Source organism: Bufo gargarizans, chromosome 2, assembly GCF_014858855.1.
Source record: "Bufo gargarizans isolate SCDJY-AF-19 chromosome 2, ASM1485885v1, whole genome shotgun sequence".
Taxonomy (NCBI): Eukaryota; Metazoa; Chordata; class Amphibia; order Anura; family Bufonidae; genus Bufo; species Bufo gargarizans.
The window spans coordinates 33412430-33433146 of record NC_058081.1 but is presented as its reverse complement, the minus strand read 5'-3'; the positions used below and the strand labels follow the sequence as shown (position 1 = coordinate 33433146).

The window sequence follows — 20717 nt, the reverse complement described above, 5'->3', positions numbered from 1 at the left end:
AGCTGATGATCTATCCAGAGGATAGATCATCAGTTAAATGAAGGTGCAGAACCCCTTTAACCCTTTCGGGACCAAGCCATTTTTGGCAAATCTGACACTTGACAAATCTGACAAATGTGTCACTTTATGTGGTAATAACTTTACCCCGCCGATCAGAAGCTGATGATCTATCCAGAGGATAGATCATCAGTTAAATGAAGGTGCAGAACCCCTTTAAAGGGTCCATCCAGATCTATTGATGACATATTCTCAGGATAGGTCATCAGCATCTGATCGGTGGGGGCCTGACAACCGGCATCCCCGCCAATCAGCTGGATGAAGAGGAGGCAGTGCTCCACATGAGAGCGCTGCTTACTCTTCATTACACTGCTTGTCGTCTCGCAAGTGCAGTGGAATAAAAGTACTCACTGCATTCAGGTGAATGGCGCCATTGCTTGTATTTATACTACTTCTCTGCTCCAGAGGAGACAACGCATAGTGTAATGACCAGGAAGCACTGCCTCCTCTTCATACAGCTGATCGTCGGGGTGCCGCGTGTCAGCATCCTGGACTCCAAAATAAAATTATCATCTCAGATTAGACTCTTAAATAAATACACCTTACAACGACACCGGATCCTAGCGTTAATACAGACCCAAAACCAAACACCAAAATTAACGTAGACCTGAGACGTAACATCGATTGAGAGCTCAGATCCCAGACCAAAACCAGAATTGTGATCCAGATAGGACCCCCAAATAAATTAATTCATGCCCCATACTAAACTTCAAAGTTAATGAGGAATCTCAGATCAGATGATCTCAGACTAAACCCTAAAATTAGTTGAGACCATAGACTAACTCCAAAATTATTTGAGACCTTCGTACAGATGTTAAAATTGTTCCAGACCCAGACCAGACCAAAATTAAGACCCAGACCCCCAAATTAAGTCAAAAGTGAAACTGTCCCAAAATTATGGCAGAAGTTACATTAATTCAGACCCCACCAAGTTCCCAAAATATAATGAGACCTCAGACCAGGCCTAAAAATAAAATTAGGTCTGATATCGGAACTAAAATGAATCCAGTTCCCAGACCAGAGCAAAAAAGTTAATACAGATTCAGACTACAGATCAGTGTATTAATGTTTTCCACCTCTGGGCTCCATTTTACACAAGATCCTGACACTGGCACACATCCAATCAAGAAGTTATGTGTGGCAGAGCATGGAGGTGAAGAGAACTCGGGAGCAAAGAGCAGTGACAAATGGGTTTTAAGGGGTCCTTAAGTCCCCTTGAATGGTATAGCCCTTGTGTGCGGTTGCCCCTGGTGTACACCTTATAATACAACCATGAACTCTATTGAAAAATGGGAAATACATGAGATATACGGAGCCAGTTCCCTCTTAGACATTAGATGGCAGAAAGCTTCAACTATAATTGCCTGGATCTGCTAACACATCTCATCTTAAGATGGAACAGTTCTGAAATCGAGTATAACACTTACCAAGAATTTCTTTATTCACAGTGACTGACAGATCAAAGTCTTTGCATTCTTGTTCCTCCGCTCTCACTAGCTCATAGTAAACAGCCATCACCTAAACAAGGGATGATCATAAACACCCATGTGAGATTGAAGGGTTGTTAACAATTAGAAAACAACTGCCTCCTTCTCGAAACATGCCAAATCTGTTCATGGGTTGTGTGCGGTGGTGCAGCTCAGACACTGTACATTAGTAGAACTTGGATGGAATACCAGACACAAACCATGGACAGGTGGAGCTCTGTTTATGAAAAAAGCAGCCATGTTTTTTTTTCTAATCCTTGATAAAAAGCGTCACTATGCAAACTTCCGATTTTTTTTACATTTTGACCCGTAACTGGACCAAACAGCTAACATCTTGAGGATGAGCAGCATGCAGCCACGTGGCTCAGTGGTTAGCACTGGTGTCTTGCAGCGCTGGGAGTCCTAGATTTGAATCAAACCAAGGACAACATCTGCATGGAGTTTGTAAGTTCTCAATGTGTTTGTGTGGGGGTACTCAGGTTTCCTGATAGGAAACTTAGATTGTGAGCTCCACTGGGAAAGCTACGAGTAAAAATACATTAAAAAATAGATTATACAAAGTGACAGAGAGTGCACTGAGAATGTGTGTCTGCCTTCCATTTATTTCTATGGGAACGCAAAAAATAGCCAGACGCTGACTTCTGGCAGACCTATAAAAGTGAATGGAAAGGTGGCTGCACTCATGCAGTACACTCTCCATTCATTTCTATGGAACTCCCGAAAATGGCTGAGCATGCTAAGACCTATTTTCGGCTCTCCCATAGAAAAAAATTAAGGCATACTCTCCACCACTTTGCAGGCTCCATTGTAGAGAGGTGGGACCCTCACCTACCTAACATTAGTGGCATAGTCTAGAGATATATCACCCATGTTTGAGGTGAGACAACCCCTTAACCACCTAACTGGTTTGCCAAAGTCCAGCTTGGGCAGTGGGAAAAGTAGCTAACTGTTCTGCCTGTGCTGGGCTCGGGCAGAAAATGGAGGGGGGAGGGCTGCATTAGATGCTGCTGTCTCATAAATGGTAGCAGCTAGAAACATGCAAATGGTTTTGTTTGAACTCTGACATTCCAGGCTTTCATACAAGATCAGTCAAGTCCAAGCAACAGAGTAGTAATCACTGTTAGAAATCGAGTCGGGAATAATTGAGGGTAAAATTAACAGTATTCACAGAATCCTGATTTCTATCAGTGATATCTTCCCCTGTACTGAACACATTGCTGTCATTCTGGTACTGTTTGAAAGCTTGGAATGTCATCTTTTAAACAATATGAGCAGTTAAAGCAGCCCCCCCACCCTCCCCTTCAGTCTGGAGGAGAATGAGGGAGCAGCTGCAGAGCTGACAGGAGGCAGGAGGCGAGAAAAAAAAAAACAGTAAAAATAAATAGAAATGTGACATTATATTCATTTTTAGTATCCCAGATAATAAAATTATATTATTTGTACCACACAGTGAAATCTCTAAAAGAAAATCCACAAAATAAAATAATAAAAGTTATTTAATACACAATATATACCCCAACATGGTTCCTAAAAAACCTACAACTAATCCCGCAAAATAAAAATAAAAACTTTAGAAGAAAAAATTAAAAAGTTATGACTGCTAGAACACAAAGGGGGGAAATTTTATTGGTTCTTAAGTCTAAAATTAAAAATGTAATAGTGTCCCCTGAGTTGTGCGCCAACAAGATTTACTGCAGACACACATTAAAAATATATAAGAAAAAAATGTGAAATTTTTGGGCGGGTTTTTCCAATTTTAACGTTACTGTTAGGAGGTTACGTTTCAGATAAAATAACTGCAAAGTATGCCTCAATATTATGTACAGTCTTACCGTTAATGTAGCTTTTCCACTTCCCGTTGCCTTGACCGAAAAACCTTCATTTATATTGGTCTGTAAAGAAGCCGAACAATCATATGCAATGGCCTCATAATTTTGTTATGTGCTCCAGTGAGTATCACATCAAAACATCAAAGTCATTTTATTCTGCTTTGTTAAAGGGAACCTGTCACCGGTTTTTAACCAAAAGAATCATCAGTATCCTGTTCTTCCCCACCCTAATCATCATAGAGTTTTGTTTTTTTAAACACCTCCAAGTACTTCTTTTACAGTCGACATTTGCTTTTTTTCAAGTTATGTAAATTAAATGCTTACCTCATCACTTCCCATTCCTAACCCCACCTCCCGTTATAAGAGTGACAGAATCTAAAGATCCTACCCTCCTGCCAAACTCACGTCCCCAATCCCGCGTATAAGCAGAACCAGTCACCTCACTCATGAAAAAAAAATCTAGAATATATGCGATTACGAAGATATAGCACTATGTTCTAGATCTTCATGAAATCTCGAAGTGCCGATATTCACGATAAAAATTAGCAATTTGAATATTCGAGATCAGCATTACTCCTAATCTCACACTGATCATATAATGTATACTGCGCAGCTGCAAGACTTAGAAGAGAAGGGGTGGAAATGAGCAATCGTAGAGGGTGTGTCTTATTCGTTTGTGGGCGTGGCTGGACTCATCTCTGAATCACGGAGGAGACAGGACTCATCTAAGGGGCATTTACATATATGGCGGGAACATTTATTTTAGGTTTTTCTCTGAACTGATAGTTTGTTCAGAATTGATTTTAATATCATTATTAAAAGTATTTATAGAAAAGTTAGTGGATAAATAGGCTTAGAAAGTGATGACAAGTTTCCTTTAAGCCCTAGGCTCCATTGACGGATCATGTAGTTCCATTCACAATGGCTTTATTGCTCCATTTTGTGGAATCTTGACTCTAATCTTCTCAATGGCATCATGGTTTTGTTCACAGTGGCATTATAGCTCTATTCACAATGGCTTCATGGTTTCATTTTCAGCAGGTTTTAGTTGTCTCTGATGAACATAATAGTGCAATCAGTTGTACTTTCTATCTCTAGTAACCATAGCACATTCTCATCTTTTAAGATCTGCAACTTTAGATCCATCTCTACCCATTTCCCCATGAGTACCAGTTGTCTATAGCCCCAGGGCATACCCCACCAGTTCCTTGATCACTTTGTTGCCTGGCTTCTAAGTATCTGAAATACTCCCATTATGGGCACCTTTAACATCCCCATTGACAATCCCATCTTCCCACCTTCCTCTGTTTCTATCTTTAACCTCCTCACTAGGCATTTCTCAACTTGCAAATTCTACTGTGCATGAACAAAGGAATTCATTTGTTCTGATCTTCTTCTGACTTTGCTCAGTTTCTGACTTTAGCAACTCTCTTCTCTCGCTCTCTGAATACAACCTTCTCTTTGTGGACAGCACCCGACGGTTTAGGGAGGGTGTTGAGGGACTGGTGGTTCCCCTACCCCATCCCAGGTTGTTAATAAATATGGCCCCTCCTATAAATGTTTTCCCGACGGGCTGTAAATGGTGGAGAAGGGTGGGATGCCGGAGAGGGAGCTAAAGAGTTAAAAGGAGAGTGGTGGAGTTATGGAACAGGAAGGGGAGGTGGCATTGGGAAGAGTTAAATACTCCCTCCATGCTCCTGGCCCTTCCTCTTTACAGCGAAGGCAAGCTGGTCCCGCCCTCCCTCCCTTTTTGCGGTATATTATTGTTTATGATTGGATGGTCATGTTGTGTTTTCTTTTCTTTTGAGGTTCCTGGTATGGAATGGAGTTGGAAGTCACAGCTGGCGGCAAGTTAGACAAAAGGAGCTGGTGATAAAAGATTTGGCGCACGTGCCCCCTGGTGTCCAGGGGTTGGCACACCGCACCGGAAGAATGGTTGGGGGAGGAGCTTAATTTTGCCGTTGAAATGTTTAAGCTGTGGCCGATTATCACCCAGTAAAACAAGTTGAAGTTATAAACTGTGTCCGTGTCCTTTGTTCTGGTAAGGTGATTAAAGGTGGGAGGGGGGCCTGTGGTAACCTTGGTACATGTCTGAAACTCCTTGCTCTATGTTGTTCCAAAAATGTCCTGAAATACGAACCTCATCCATGACCTGAACCTCCTAGTCTTAAGACTTCACTCAAGTAGCACCAGTTCTCTCTAATATACTACTATGGACAATCAGATTAATTTCCAACAGCCCTTAGGGTGCTAATCTACCTCTTCTCTGCTCACCATGTTTCTACATTACGCCTCACAATCTGATCCTTCCATCCAGCAGTATCTCCAACACTCCATGCACTTCAAATCTGTGCACACACAAATACGGGATCATACTGTTTCGCTTACTAATACTATAAGCTATTACTAGACAAGAAGGTGGAACCATTTTACAAAAAGAGCACTTTTACCTCTTGGGGCACTTATCTCCTACTACATAGTAAGGGTACTTTCACACTAGCATTGTTTGAATCCAGCGGGCAATTCCGTCGCCGAAACTGCCGCCAGATCCGGAAAAACGTGTGAAAATGGATTACATTTGAATTCTGATCAGGATTCTGATCACAATGAAAAAATGTATTGGAAAAAACGGATCTGCCATTTATGTTAAAGATAATACAAATGGATCCGTTCTGAACGGATGCATGCTGTTGTATTATCTGAACGGATCCGTCTGTGCAGATCCATGATGGATCCGCACCAAACGCGAGTGTGCAAGTAGTCTTATCCTGTAATGTCTGAATTGTCTGTGCAAGTTCTCTCTGATTTGTAAGGTGCTGCCGAAGATTATTATTAGGCAGTGACATTCATTAGGTTCAGTTGCAAAACAGATTGGTGATACCCAAGCAGAAGATGGAAACTATTGTTAATGATATATTGGCATGGCACAGTCCTGCAGTGTAGACCCATGGCAATTTAAACTGTAAACCCATGGCAGTAATTCAAGGCTCACTCTCAAATTTCAGCCAACACTGTATTGACTTAGTAACTGTGGAGCTCCAAATCTCCTCTGACATTACCATCAGCATACAAACTGTGCACAGGGAGCTTCATGGCATAGGTGTCCATGGTCGAGCAACTGCATGCAAGCCTCGCCTCACCCTGGAATTTCTGCTGCGGAATCCTCATCGGATTTTTCCACACGACAAACATAGTCAAGTGGACATTCTCAAGTATGGTCAACACCAGCATTTAACAGCATAATAACGCTAATGTAGTCAAAGAAGATGTTCTCACCTCCTCTGATCGAGGTCGCAGAGCATTTTGTGAATCAATACGTTGTACTGTTTTGTCTTTTCTTCCAGGTAAGTGGAATGAAACATCCATGTTCAGCTTCTTTATATCAGGTTTAGCCACATTGTATTGGGCCAGAGCCTGAAATAGCATTATTATGGCCTAGAGAAGATCAATAAAAAGAAAAAAAAATAAGCCTCTTAAAATGGGCGCAATGTATTATCTCAGAAGTCATCTACATGTATAATGAAGGACACATATTGTAAAGTTGTGTAGAGCAGCAGACTAACACAAAGTTACTGGTGGTGTAGAACAGTCCAGCATCATATCAGCATAGTAGCCTACCAGACATTATGAAGAAGGCCTGTAGAGGCATCAGATTGGTGGTGAATGGCAAGAGCAATTTAGAGAAAAAAACAAAGGCTTGTTGTTTTTCCAGAAGTTGCATCACCATTGTCCATGGACTTTTATTGCTGTAACTCAATCTCATGCACCAGGAAGGAAAAGAATTACAATGTCTGACACAGCACAGCAGGGGTGCAAACCATTTTTTCTAATTCTGGACAACCCCTTTAGGCCTCCATGACTTACTTGTGTTGAAATATATTTTTCACCATAGCGATGCTGCTCGGTAAGCCAACGAACCACTGGATCTACAGCGTCATGTGTTTCCATTTTCAAAAGAGCAAGGAGACCATAAGACGTGGCTTCTATAGAGACCATCTTGGATCCTTCATCCCAGAAAGTTTTATCTTGGAAAGTTGAAGAAAATGATGGTAAATATTGGTGGTAGTAGAGTATAATGGAGAATATTTTCAATAAATAATGGCAATATCTTAGACATAGTTAAAGTGATCTCACTTCAGCAAATGGCTTTCATCATGTAGACAAAGTTAATACAAGGCACTTACTAACATATTGTGATTGTCCATATTGCCTCCATTGCTGGCATTATACACTGCTCATGTCCAGGGGTTACAACCACCCTACAATCCAGCAGTTGTAGAAAAAAGCTGCTGGCTTCTCTGGTGGTTGGTACCATGGGAGTTCACTTAGGCACTTTTTCCTATGGCCATCGGTGCTGGACTGTATGTTGGTCGTAACCCCTGAATATGAGCAGTGTATAATGCAATGAAAAACAATAAATGATGCCAGCAAAGGTCTCAATATGGACAATCACAATATGTTAGTAAGTGCCTTGTATTAACTTTTTCTACATGATAAATACCATTTTCTAAAGTAAGACAGCTTTACAATGGAGCGGTCAGGGGCGTAGCTATATGGGATGCAGAGGTAGCAGTTGCTACCGTGCCCAAGAGCCTGAGGAGGCCCAAAGACCCTTGTGGTGCATAAGAAGACACCAGTATGATAGAAAGTGCATGCTGGTCAAGTAACACCTCTGGCTGGAGAGAAGGGGTTAGGTCAAGACTTTTTTCGTAGTGGGTACCGTTTAAATTTTTGCCTCAGGCAGCACAAAGGCTATGTGCTTCCCTGGCCACAAAGCACTGAGGGAAAGGGGGCCCAAGCTGAACTCTTGCGCCAGGGTCCATGAGCCTTTAGATACCCCTCTGGGAATGGTCCATATACAGTTGCAGCAGCTGAGATTGTAACTGCCGTGGTGTACTGTCCTAATAATGGAGTATTTCTACACTATTTGCATGGTGCTACTCATTAACAGTATTAACGTCACATGCCGGTCAACAGAGTGGTAGCTGCTACATACAGTACATATTTGAAATTAATCCCTTTTTATCAACCGAAAAGAAAAGGAATAATACCATAAAATTTAAGCCAGAGCGTACATTAAAGAGGTTGTCCCATGAAATATATTATACAGTTTTCAAACTAGAACCTGGATCTGAATACTTTTGTGAATATATGTAAATATTTTATTATATCTTTTCATGGGACAACGCTGAAGAAAAGTAGTCAGTGCAGAGCTTGTATAAGTATATGTTAAGTATATGTAAATTTGGTGTGCCCTCAAAATAACTCAACACACAGCCATTAATGTCAAAACCGCTGTCAACAAAAGTGAGTCCACCCCTAAGTGAAAATGGTCAAAATCTGCCCTCCCGGTGTCATGTGACTCGTTAGTGTTACAAGGTCTCAGGTGTGAATGGGGAGCAGGCAGGGGCGTACATAGAAATCATTGGGCCCCATAGCAAGAATCTGAATTGGGCCCCCTAACTCCGCCCACTACCCAGCCTAGCCCATCCCACCACCTGCCCTGGCTCCTCCTCTGTCACACCCCCATTGTATTCCTACTGACCCAGAGACTGAAGGGAACAGGTCAGTTTGGCCACAAAGGGAACACCGTAGGAACAAAAACCGTAAAATGGTAGAGGAATTTATTTTTTTCTATTTCACCCCATTTGGAATTTTCTGCCTGATTTCCACTACATTGTATGCCATATTATTGTACAACGTGTACCGCAAAAAATAAGCCCCCATATGGATATGTGAGCGGAAAAATAAAAAAGTAATGACTCAAGGAAGATAGGGAAGAAAAATGAAAATGAAAAAACCTCCGGTATCTTAATGGTCAAAACGGTCATCCAACCCCTATTATGCCCCCAAAATGCAACAGTTCTTCACCCTTATGGCCCCAGAATACGCCACATGCCCTTTCCCCTCACAGCAATGACTTTCCCTCACTCACAGCATCTGAGTGTTAAAAAACGGAAGTGTGGGATTCCTCTTCAGGCGCGCTTTTCCCCAGGGGAGATCGGGAAAAGCACCCTGTTCTATAAATAAGCCACAGCCTATACTCGGCTTCCAGGATCATTGTCAGTATATCCCAGTTTAGGCCACTAGGTGGCAGCACTGAACTATGATGTTGTGATTTCTATACAGACTAATGGAGCAATTTACATCTGATGATTGTAAGTTGTGGTCCACTTAAAAAAAATGTAAAAAAAAAGTTTTGAAAAAAAAATAAAATAAATTAAAATTAAAATCACCCCCATTCTCCAAAAAAATAAATAAAAAATAATAGCATTATGGGCATCGCCGCATGTGAAAACGCCCACATTATTAAGGTATTTTAAAAAGTTAGCCCATATGGTGAATGGCGTAACAGAAAAATATTTTAAAAAGTCAGATTCACATTTTTTTCATCACTTTATTGCCCAAAAAAATTGAATAAAAAGTGGTCAAGTCATACACACCCCAAAATGGTATTGCCAAAATAACAGATCGTACCACAAAAAAAAATGAGCCCCCATAAATCTCCATAGACATAACTATAAAAAAGTTATAAGGGTCAGAATATCACGATGAAAAGAAAAAAAAAAGTTATGAAGTGATTTCTGTGTATTGAAGTTTTATTTAGACCCTATTTTTAAAACTTTTCTGTGGGGATTTTAACTCACAACCATCCACATTAAAGTCAAGAACCTTAACCACTGGGCTATAGAGCTTAATGCTGTCATTGCTGAAAAACATCATAGAAGTTTCTCTTGTATTAACCTCCTCAGGACCGCCGTAGGCAGGATTGCGTATTTGCGGCGGTCCTGTTACTCTGGGTGGACGCGCCGGTGCGTCCTCTCGCGAGACGCGAGATTTCGGGAAAGCCGGGCCGCGCATGCGCATCGTGGGCCGGCAAAATTTAAAAGACAAGTTCGTCATTAACCTGCCAGCCAATGATCGTCGCTGGCAGGTTGATGATTTTCAAAAAAACGAATCAGAAGCCAGTTAACACATCATATTTTGTAAATATGATGTGTTAAATGGCTGCTGTGCTCCTCTGCTCGTCCTTTTGGTCGGTTGGTTCCAGCAGAGGAGCAGAGGAGCACACATCACTGTGAGTACCCACCAACACCACACTTAGCCCCTAGATCACCCTCCATCACCCCAATTAACCCCTTGATCACCCCTTCTTGTCCCTGTCAATCACTAGTGAAAGGGAAAAAAGTGTAAACTGTCACTTTTTTTTTTTTCACTGGTATTGACTTACAGTTTTAGGATAGTTTAGGTCCCTTGGTTAGGTAGTTAGCGATCGTTTAGCAGTCACTTATTCGCTGATCAGCGTATCGCTAATCAGCATTTGTACTTTTATAGTATCTGTAAGTGATCAAAACTGATCACAGTCAGATCTATAATTGTATTAGTGTCACCTTAGCTCCCCCTCCACCCAAAATGCAGTGTTTGCCCGATCAGGCCTGATCGGTCGCCCACACGTGCGTTCACCCATGCCCGCCCCACCGCAGTGACAAAAATATATATATTTTTTTATCACTGCGCATTCACTTTACAAGCGCTGCGGCGATAAAAAAAATCAGTTTTGATATTTTTTATCAACCGCAGCGGCCTCTGGTACTTCGCTAGCCTCCCATTTGTAAGACAGGCTTGCTTTTTTTCTTGGGTAGTCTCAGGGAATACCCCTAAATTTAGTTGCCCAAATGTCAAACAGGGGGTATTCTTCTGAAGAGGCCTACAGACTTCTGACCCAGTCGGATGAGGAATGGGAACCCTCATCTGATGAATCTAGCGGGTCAGAATATGAACCTGTAGAAAAACGGTGGCAGTCTGACCCAAAGTTCGGACGAGGAGGTTGAGGTCCCTGATAGCACCAGGCGTACCCGGCCCCGTGTCGCTAGACCACAGGTTGCGCAGGATCCGTTTAAAGGGCAGCAGAGTGGGGCTGGTGCTGTCGGATTACGTGGTGAGGCATACACCAGCAGCGCAGCCCATCCTGGACCTAGTACCAGCACTGCCATACAACATGGTGAAGTGGCGAGCACCAGAAGGGCAGTTCAAGCTGGTACGGTGGCACGTGCAATAGTTACCCCGTCGCAGGCACCGCAAAGATGGGCCCATAGACCCCCTAGAATCCCTGAGGTGCTGGCAAACCCTGATTGGCAGTCCCCAACTTCCCCCTTTCACCGCCCAGTCTGGAGTTCAGGTTGAGACAGTTCAGATCGGTTCGGCCCTGGGATTTTTTGAGCTGTTCTTGACTGCGGAGCTCTTGGATATAGTCGTGGCAGAAACAAATCGGTATGCCACTCAATTTATATCCGCCAACCCGGGAAGCTCTTATGCCCAGTCTTTCCGGTGGAAACCAGTCCAAGTGTCCGAATTTGAAATTTTTCTGGGCCTTCTCCTGAACATGGGTCTAACCAAAAAGCATGAATTGCGGCCATATTGGTCCACGAACCCGATTCATCACATGCCCATGTTCTCTGCTGCTATCTCCAGGACACGTTTTGAGACCATCCTGCGTTTCCTGCACTTTAGCGACACCACCTCCCGTCCCAGAGGCCACCCAGCTTTTGACCGGCTCCACAAAATTCGGCCCCTCATAGAATACTTCAACCAGAAATTTGCAGATTTGTATACCCCTGAGCAAAACATCTGCGTAGACGAGTCCCTTATACATTTTACCGGGCGCCTTGGCTTCAAACAATGCATCCCAAGCAAGCGCGCCCGGTATGGGGTCAAATTGTATAAGCTCTGTGAAAGGGCCACAGGCTATACCCACAAATTTCGGATCTATGAGGGAAAAGATCAGACCCTGGAGCCGGTCGGTTGCCCTGACTACCTGGGGAGCAGTGGGAAGACAGTCTGGGACTTGGTGTCACCCTTATTTGGCAAGGGGTACCATCTTTATGTGGACAATTTCTACACATGTGTGGCTCTCTTCAGGCATTTGTTTCTAGAACAGATTGGCTGCTGTGGCACCGCGCGAACTAGTCGCGCGGGCTTCCCCCAACGGCTCATTACCACCCGTCTTGCAAGGGGGGAGAGGGCTGCCTTGTGTACGAAGAACTGCTTGCCGTGAAATGGAGAGACAAGCGTGACATTTACATGCTCTCCTCCATTCACGCAGACACGACAATCCAAATTGAAAGGGCAACCAGTGTCATTGAAAAGCCCCTCTGTGTCCACGACTATAATTTGCTCATGGGAGGGGTGGACTTCAATGACCAGATGTTGGCTCCTTATTTACTCTCCCGCAGGACAAGACGCTGGTATAAGAAGGTGTCTGTATATTTGATTCAATTGGCTCTGTATAATAGTTTTGTTCTCTACAGTAAGGTTGGGAGAACAGGATCCTTCCTCAAATTTCAGGAAGAGATCATCGCGAACCTCCTGTATCCAGGAGGTTCCGTGGCCCCATCCACTAGTGTAGTTAGCCGTCTACATGAGAAACATTTCCCCAGTGTCGTTGCTGGAACCTCAAACCGACCGCCACCCCGAAAAAAAATGTTGTGTCTGTAGCAGGAGTGGAATAAGGCGAGACACCCGCTATTTCTGTCCTGACTGCCCTGACCACCCTGCCCTATGCTTTGGAGAGTGTTTCTGGAAGTACCACACACAGGTACACTTAGCATAGGGATCACATCTCACAGGACAGGCACACAGGGCTATTAGGGCCCATTCACACAAAGCTGCTAGAAACCTCTCCTTTCACCTGGGATAAAGTGCATAATGTACTTCGCCACATCTTTGGGCGTTTTGCGCTTTGCACATTGTCCCATGGGGAAGGAGAGGTTTGTCCTATAAAGGTAAAAAAAAAAAAAAATTCACTGGTATGCAAAAAAGTTAACGTTCAGTTTCAAAGGTTAAATAAAGTTTATATGTTCTGTTCTAAAGTTATTATAAAGTTAATAAAATTTATTGCGTTGCGGCCTGGTTTTTTCTTTTGTTTTTTTTACCTTCCAGGTGGACCAACCGATCGACTAGCTGCAGCACTGATGTGCATTCTGACAGAAGCATTGCGCTGCTGTCAGATTACACAAAAGTCGGTGTATGCGGCGCTGCAAGACGAGATTTCTCCTCTGCAGTAAAAGATACGTTTGCCGAGCTGAGGAGGCGGCGGTGTTCATATGCTTTGGCAAACACTTTGTATATATATATATATATAAAAAAAAAAAATTCCGGCAATGATTTATTCATCCACATCGATTGATGTGAATGGAGAAATCGGGTTTGCCAGTGCATACGAGCTAAGTGGGTATGGATGTTGGGCGGAGCTCCTATGTCCTGGCAGACGCCTTTCCCCTCCTTTTTCTTTTTTGGCAGAGATTTTTTTATCCACATTGATCGATGCAAATGAAGAAATCTGTGCCGTTCATTTTTTTCTTTCAGCCCAGAGGCTGAACGGAAAAAAATATCTCATTACCTGTATGCTCAATATAAGGAGAATAGCAGAAACTCCTAATGCTGGCCATACATGTAATGATTGCGGAGACCCTCAAATGCCAGGGCAGTACAAACACCCCACAAATGACCCCATTTTGGAAAGAAGACACCCCAAGGTATTCGCTGAGGGGCATAATGAGTCCATGAAAGATTGAAATTTTTGTCCCAAGTTAGCGGAAAGTGAGACTTTGTGAGAAAAAACTAAAAAAAAATCTATTTCCGCTAACTTGTGCCAAAAAAAAAAAAAATTCTATGAACTCGCCATGCCCCTCATTGAATACCTTGGGGTGTCTTTTTTCTAAAATGGGGTCACATGTAAGGTATTTATACTGCCCTTGCATTTTAGGGGCCCGAAAGCGTGAGAAGAATTCTGGGATCCAAATGTCTAAAAATGCCCTCCTAAAAGGGATTTGGGCCCCTGTGCGCCCCTAGGCTGCAAAAAAGTGTCACACATGTGGTATCGCCGTACTCAGGAGAAGTTGGCGAATGTGTTTTGGGGTGTCATTTTACATATACCCATGCTGGGTGAGAGAAATATATTGGCCAAATGCCAACTTTGTATAAAAAAATGGGAAAAGTTGACTTTTGCCGAGATATTTATCTCACCCAGCATGGGTATATGTAAAATGACACCCCAAAACACATTCCCAACTTCTCCTGAGTACGGCGATACCACATGTGTGACACTTTTTTGCAGCCTAGGTGGGCAAAGGGGCCCACATTCCAAAGAGCACCTTTCGGATTTCACAGGCCATTTTTTACAGATTTTGATTTCAAACTACTTCTCACGCATCTGGACCCCTAAAATGCCAGGGCAGTATAACTACCCCACAAGTGACCCCATTTTGGAAAGAAGACACCCGAAGGTATTCCGTGAGGGGCATGGCAAGTTCCTAGAATTTTTTATTTTTTGTCACAAGTTAGCAGAAAATGATGATTTATTTATTTTTTCTTACAAAGTCTAATATTCCACTAACTTGTGACAAAAAATAAAAACTTCCATGAACTCACTATGCCCATCATGAAATACCTTGGGGTGTCTTCTTTCCAAAATGGGGTCACTTGTGGGGTAGTTATACTGCCCTGACATTTTAGGGGTCCATATGCGTGAGAAGTAGTTTGCAATCAAAATGTGTAAAAAATGGCCTGTGAAATCCAAAAGGTGCTCTTTAGAATGTGTGCCCCTTTGCCCACCTTGGCTGCAAAAAAGTTTCACACATGTGGTATCGCCGTACTCAGGAGAAGTTGGGGAATGTGTTTTTGGGTGTCATTTTACATATACCCATGCTGGGTGAGATAAATATCTTGGTCAAATGCCAACTTTGTATAAAAAAATGGGAAATGTTGTCTTTTGCCAAGATATTTCTCTCACCCAGCATGGGTATATGTAAAATGACACCCCAAAACACATTCCCCAACTTCTCCTGAGTATGGCGATACCAGATGTGTGACACTTTTTTGCAGCCTGGGTGGGCAAAGGGGCACACATTCCAAAGAGCACCTTTCGGATTTCACCGGTCAATTTTTTATAGATTTTGATTTCAAACTTCTTCTCACGCATCTGGGCCTCTAAAATGCCAGGGCAGTATAACTACCCCACAAGTTACCCGATTTTGGAAAGAAGACACCCCAAGGTATTTTGTGATGGGCATAGTGAGTTCATGGAAGTTTTTATTTTTTGTCACAAGTTAGTGGAATATGAGACTTTGTAAGAAAAAATAAAAATAAAAAATAAATCATCATTTTCCGCTAACTTGTGACAAAAAATAAAAAGTTCTATGAACTCACTATGCCCATCAGCAAATACCTTAGGGTGTCTACTTTCCGAAATAGGGTCATTTGTGGGGTTTTTCTACTGTCTGGGCATTGTAGAACCTCAGGAAACATGACAGGTGCTCAGAAAGTCAGAGCTGCTTCAAAAAGCGGAAATTCACATTTTTGTACCATAGTTTGTAAACGCTATAACTTTTACCCAAACCATTTTTTTTTTGCCCAAACATTTTTTTTTAATCAAAGACATGTATAACAAATTTAGCAAAAAATTTATATATGGATGTCGTTTTAAAAAAAAAAAAATTACAACTGAAAGTACATTTTTTTATTTTTTTGCAAAAAAATAGTTAAATTTCGATTAATAACAAAAAAATAAAAAATGTCAGCAGCAATGAAATACCACCAAATGAAAGCTCTATTAGTGAGAAGAAAAGGAGGTAAAATTCATTTGGGTGGTAAGTTGCATGACCGAGCAATAAACGGTGAAAGTAGTGGCCTGGTCATTAAGGGTGTTTCAGCTAGGGGGGCTGAGGTGGTTAAAAACCTCATAGAAGTTTCTCTTGTATGGGAGACACATCTCTGAGGTTTTTCATTAACTACTTAGCATTGAGCTCTATAGCCCAGTGGTTAAGGTTCTTGTCTTTAATGTAGATAGTTGTGAGTTTGAATCCTCACTGAAACATTTCAAAAATAAAGTCTAAATTAGACTTGTATACACAGGGTGTCCCCCAAGCATAGTGATCATGCTTGGGAATACCCCTTTCATGTTCATAACACTGATTCCATATACAGTGCTGCCCATAATTATTCATACCCCTGGCAAATTTTGACTTAAAGTTACTTTTATTCAACCAGCAAGTAATGTTTTGACGGGAAATGACATAGATGTCTCCCAAAAGATAATAAGACGATGTACAAGAGGCATTATTGTGGAAAAAAAAAAACATTTCTCAGCTTTTATTTACATTTGAGCAAAAAGTGTCCAGTTGGCGTAAAAAAGGAGAAGCCTTCAACCCAAAGAACACCATCCCCACTGTCAAACATGGTGGTGGGAACCTAATGCTTTGGGGGTGTTTTTCAGCCAATGAACCAGGGAACCTAATCACAGTAAACGGCACCATGAAAAAAGAGCAATACATGAGGATTCTCAACGACAACATCAGGCAGTCTGCAGAGAAACTTGGCCTTGGGCACCAATGGACATTTCAGAATGACAATGACCCAAAACACACAGCAAAAGTGGTGAAGAAATGGTTAGCAGACAACATTAACGTTTTGGAGTGGCCCAGCCAGAGTCCAGACTTGAATCCAATTGAGAATCTGTGCAGGAAGAAAAAGATCAGGGTGATGGCAAGAAGACCCTCCAACCTGAAAGATTTGGAGCTCATTGCTAAAGATGAATGGCCAAAAATACCTGTGGAGACATGCAAAAAGCTGGTCTGCAATTATAGGAAGCGTTTGATTGCTGTAATAGCCAATAAAGGCTTTTCTATTGATTATTGAGAAGGGTATGAATAATTTTGGACTGGACACTTTTTGCTCAAATGTAAATAAAAGCAGTTTTTTTTTTATCCACAATAATGCCTCTTGTACATCGTCTTATTATCTTTTGGGAGACACCTATGTGATTTCCCGTAAAATAAAAAAAATTACTTGCTGGTTGAATAAAGGTAACTTTAAGTCAAAATTTGCCAGGGGTATGAATAATTATGGGCAGCACTGTATGGACACATCCATATATGGAGTCAAAGCAGGGACTTCTAAGCTGGGAAATTCCCCACTCCGGAGCCCTGACTGAGCATAGGGGAAGCAAGCAGGGCCTGGAACAGAAGAAAAGTGGTGGGGCCTTCCTTGCATCCAGGCCCCATAGCAGCTGCATGGTCTGCTTATATTGGCAGTATGACACTGGGAGCAGGTATGTAAAATTTGGTGTTATTGCTCTCACACTCTCTTATACTTGTCACCAGAAGTTCAACATGGCTCCTCATGGTAAAGAGCTCTCTGAAGATCTGAAAAAATAATAATAGTTGCTCTACATTAAGAGGGCCTAGGCTATAAGAAGATTGCTAATACCCTGAAACTGAGCTGCAGCACATTGACCAAGACCATACAGCGGTTTAACAAGACAGGTTCCACTCAGAACAGGCCTCGCCATGGTCAACCAAAGAAGTTGAGTGCACGTGCCCAGTGTCATATCCAGAGGTTTTCTTTTCAAAATAGACGCATGAGTGCTGCTGGCATTTCTGCAGATGTTAAAGGGGTTGAGCGGTCAGCCTGTCAGTGCTCAGACCATATACCGCACGCCCAGAAGGAAGACCATGACCGTCATCCCAGAAGGAAACCTCTTCTAAAGATGATGCACAAGAAAGCCCGCCACTAAGGACATGGATTACTGGAACCAAGTACTGTGGTCTGATGAGACCAAGATAAACTTATTTGGCTCAGATGGTGTCAAGCGTGTGTGGCGGCAACCAGGTGAAGAGTACAAAGACAAGTGTGTCTTGCCTACAATCAAGCATTGTGGTGGGAGTGTCATGGTTTGGGGTTGCATGAGTGCTGTCAACTGTGGAGAGCAACAGTTCATTGAGAGAACCATGAATGCCAACATGTACTGTGACATACTGAAGCAGAGCATGATCCCCTCTCTTCGGAAACTGGTCCGCAAGGCAGCATTCCAACATGATAAAAACCTCAAACACACGTCCAAGGTGACCACTGCCTTGCTAAAGAAATCCAGGGTAATGGTGTTGGATTGGCCAAGCATGTCTCCAGACCTAAAACTTATTGAGCATCTCTCAGGCATCCTCAAATGGAAGGTGGAGAAGCGCAAGGTCCCTAAAATCCACCAGCTCTACCATGTCATCATGGAGGAGTGAAAGAGGATTCCAGTGGCAACCTGTGAAGCTCTGATGAACTCAATGCCCAAGTGAGTTAAGGCAGTGCTAAAAAATAATGGTGGACACAAAAAATATTCACACATTGGGCACAATTTGGCCATTTTTCACATAGAGGTGTACTGACCTTTGTTGCCAGCGGTTTAGACATTAATGGCTGTGTGTTGTTATTTTGAGGGCATGCCCAATTGACACTGTTATACAGGCCATACACTGACTACTTAAAATTGTATTAAAGTGTCAGATCTTCAGTGTTCCATGAAAAAAAATATATATAATAATTACAAAAATGTGAACGGTGTACTCATTTTCCTGAGATACTGTATGTGACAGGGCTGGATCTAGCTTTGTTGGATAGAAACTGTGAGAATCTGTCCGCTCTCCTGTGTGGTGTAGTATAGAAGATCTGTCAGCTCCCCTTTGTGGTGTAGTATAGAAGATCTGTCAGCTCTCCTGTGTGGTGTAGTATAGAGGATCTGTCAGCTCTCCTGTGTGGTGTAGTATAGAGGATCTGTCGGCTCTCCTGTGTGGTGTAGTATAGAGGATCTGTCAGCTCTCCTGTGTGGTGTAGCGTAGAGGATCTGCCAGCTCTTCTGTGTGGTGTAGTATAGAGGATCTGTCGGCTCTCCTGTGGGGTGTAGTATAGAGGATCTGTCGGCTCTCCTGTGGGGTGTAGTACAGAGGATCTGTCCGCTCTCCTGTGTGGTGTAGTATAGAAGATCTGTCAGCTCCCCTTTGTGGTGTAGTATAGAGGGTCTGTCAGCTTCCCTTTGTGGTGTAGTATAGAAGATCTGTCAGCTCTCCAGTGTGGTGTAGTATAGAGGATCTGCCAGCTCTTCTGTGTGGTGTAGTATAGAGGATCTGTCAGCTCTCCTGTGTGGTGTAGTATAGAGGATCTGTCGGCTCTCCTGTGGGGTGTAGTATAGAGGATCTGTCAGCTCTCCTGTGCGGTGCAGTATAGAGGATCTGTCAGCTCTCCTGTGCGGTGTAGTATAGAGGATCTGTCGGCTCTCCAGTGTGGTGTAGTATAGAGGATCTGTCAGCTCTCCTGTGTGGTGTAGTATAGAGGATCTGTCAGCTATCCTGTGTGGTGTAGTATAAAGGATCTGTCAGCTCTCCTGTGTGGTGCAGTAGAGAGGATCTGTCAGCTCTCCTGTGTGGTGTAGTATATATAGGATCTGTCAGCTATCCTGTGTGGTGTAGTATAGAGGATCTGTCAGCTGTCTTGTATGGTGTAGTATAGAGGATCTGTCAGCTCTCCTGTGCAGTGTAGTATAGATGATCTGTTGGCTCTCCTGGGTGGTGTAGTATAGAGGATCTGTCAGCTCTCCTGTGCGGTGTAGTATATAGGATCTGTCAGCTATCCTGTGTGGTGTAGTATATAGGATCTGTCAGCTGTCTTGTATGGTGTAGTATAGAGGATCTGTCAGCTCTCCTGTGCGGTGTAGTATAGATGATCTGTCGGCTCTCCTGGGTGGTGTAGTACAGAGGATCTGTCGGCTCTCCTGGGTGGTGTAGTACAGAGGATCTGTCAGCTCTCCTGTGCGGTGTAGTAGAGATGATCTGTTGGCTCTCCTGGGTGGTGTAGTATAGAGGATCTGTCAGCTCTCCTGTGAGGTGTAGTATAGAGGATCTGTCAGCTCTCCTGTGTGGTGTAGTATAGAGGATCTGTCAGCTATCCTGTGTGGTGTAGTATAAAGGATCTGTCAGCTCTCCTGTGTAGTGTAGTATAGAGGATCTGTCAGCTCTCCTGTGTGGTGCAGTAGAGAGGATCTGTCAGCTCTCCTGTGTGGTGTAGTATAGAGGATCTGTCAGCTCTCCTGTGCGGTGTAGTATATAGGATCTGTCAGCTATCCTGTGTGGTGTAGTATAGAGGATCTGTCAGCTCTCCTGTGCGGTGTAGTATATAGGATCTGTCAGCTATCCTGTGTGGTGTAGTATATAGGATCTGTCAGCTGTCTTGTATGGTGTAGTATAGAGGATCTGTCAGCTCTCCTGTGCGGTGTAGTATAGATGATCTGTCGGCTCTCCTGGGTGGTGTAGTACAGAGGATCTGTCGGCTCTCCTGTGTGATGTAGTATAGAGGATCTGTCAGCTCGCCTGTGCGGTGTAGTACAGAGGATTTGTCAGCTCTCCTGTGTGGTGTAGTATAGAGGATCTGTCTGCTTTCCTGTGTGGTGTAGTATAGCGGATCTGTCAGCTCTCCTGTGTGGTGTAGTATAGAGGATCTGTCATCTCTCCTGTGTGGTGTAGTATAG

The 20717-nt window shown here is 43.0% G+C and overlaps 1 protein-coding gene across 1 annotated transcript in view; it reads right to left on the bottom strand.

Annotated features, from left to right (window-relative positions):
- Positions 1-20717, bottom strand: part of LOC122927159 (venom factor-like) — a 216422-nt gene that overhangs the window by 55722 nt on the left and 139983 nt on the right. The window contains exons 29-32 of the mRNA XM_044278756.1: positions 7238-7398; positions 6650-6808; positions 3377-3436; positions 1485-1575 (exon numbers count right to left, since the gene is read on the bottom strand). Of these exons, the coding sequence (XP_044134691.1) occupies positions 1485-1575; positions 3377-3436; positions 6650-6808; positions 7238-7398 (471 nt within the window). The remainder of the gene's footprint in view (positions 1-1484; positions 1576-3376; positions 3437-6649; positions 6809-7237; positions 7399-20717) is intronic.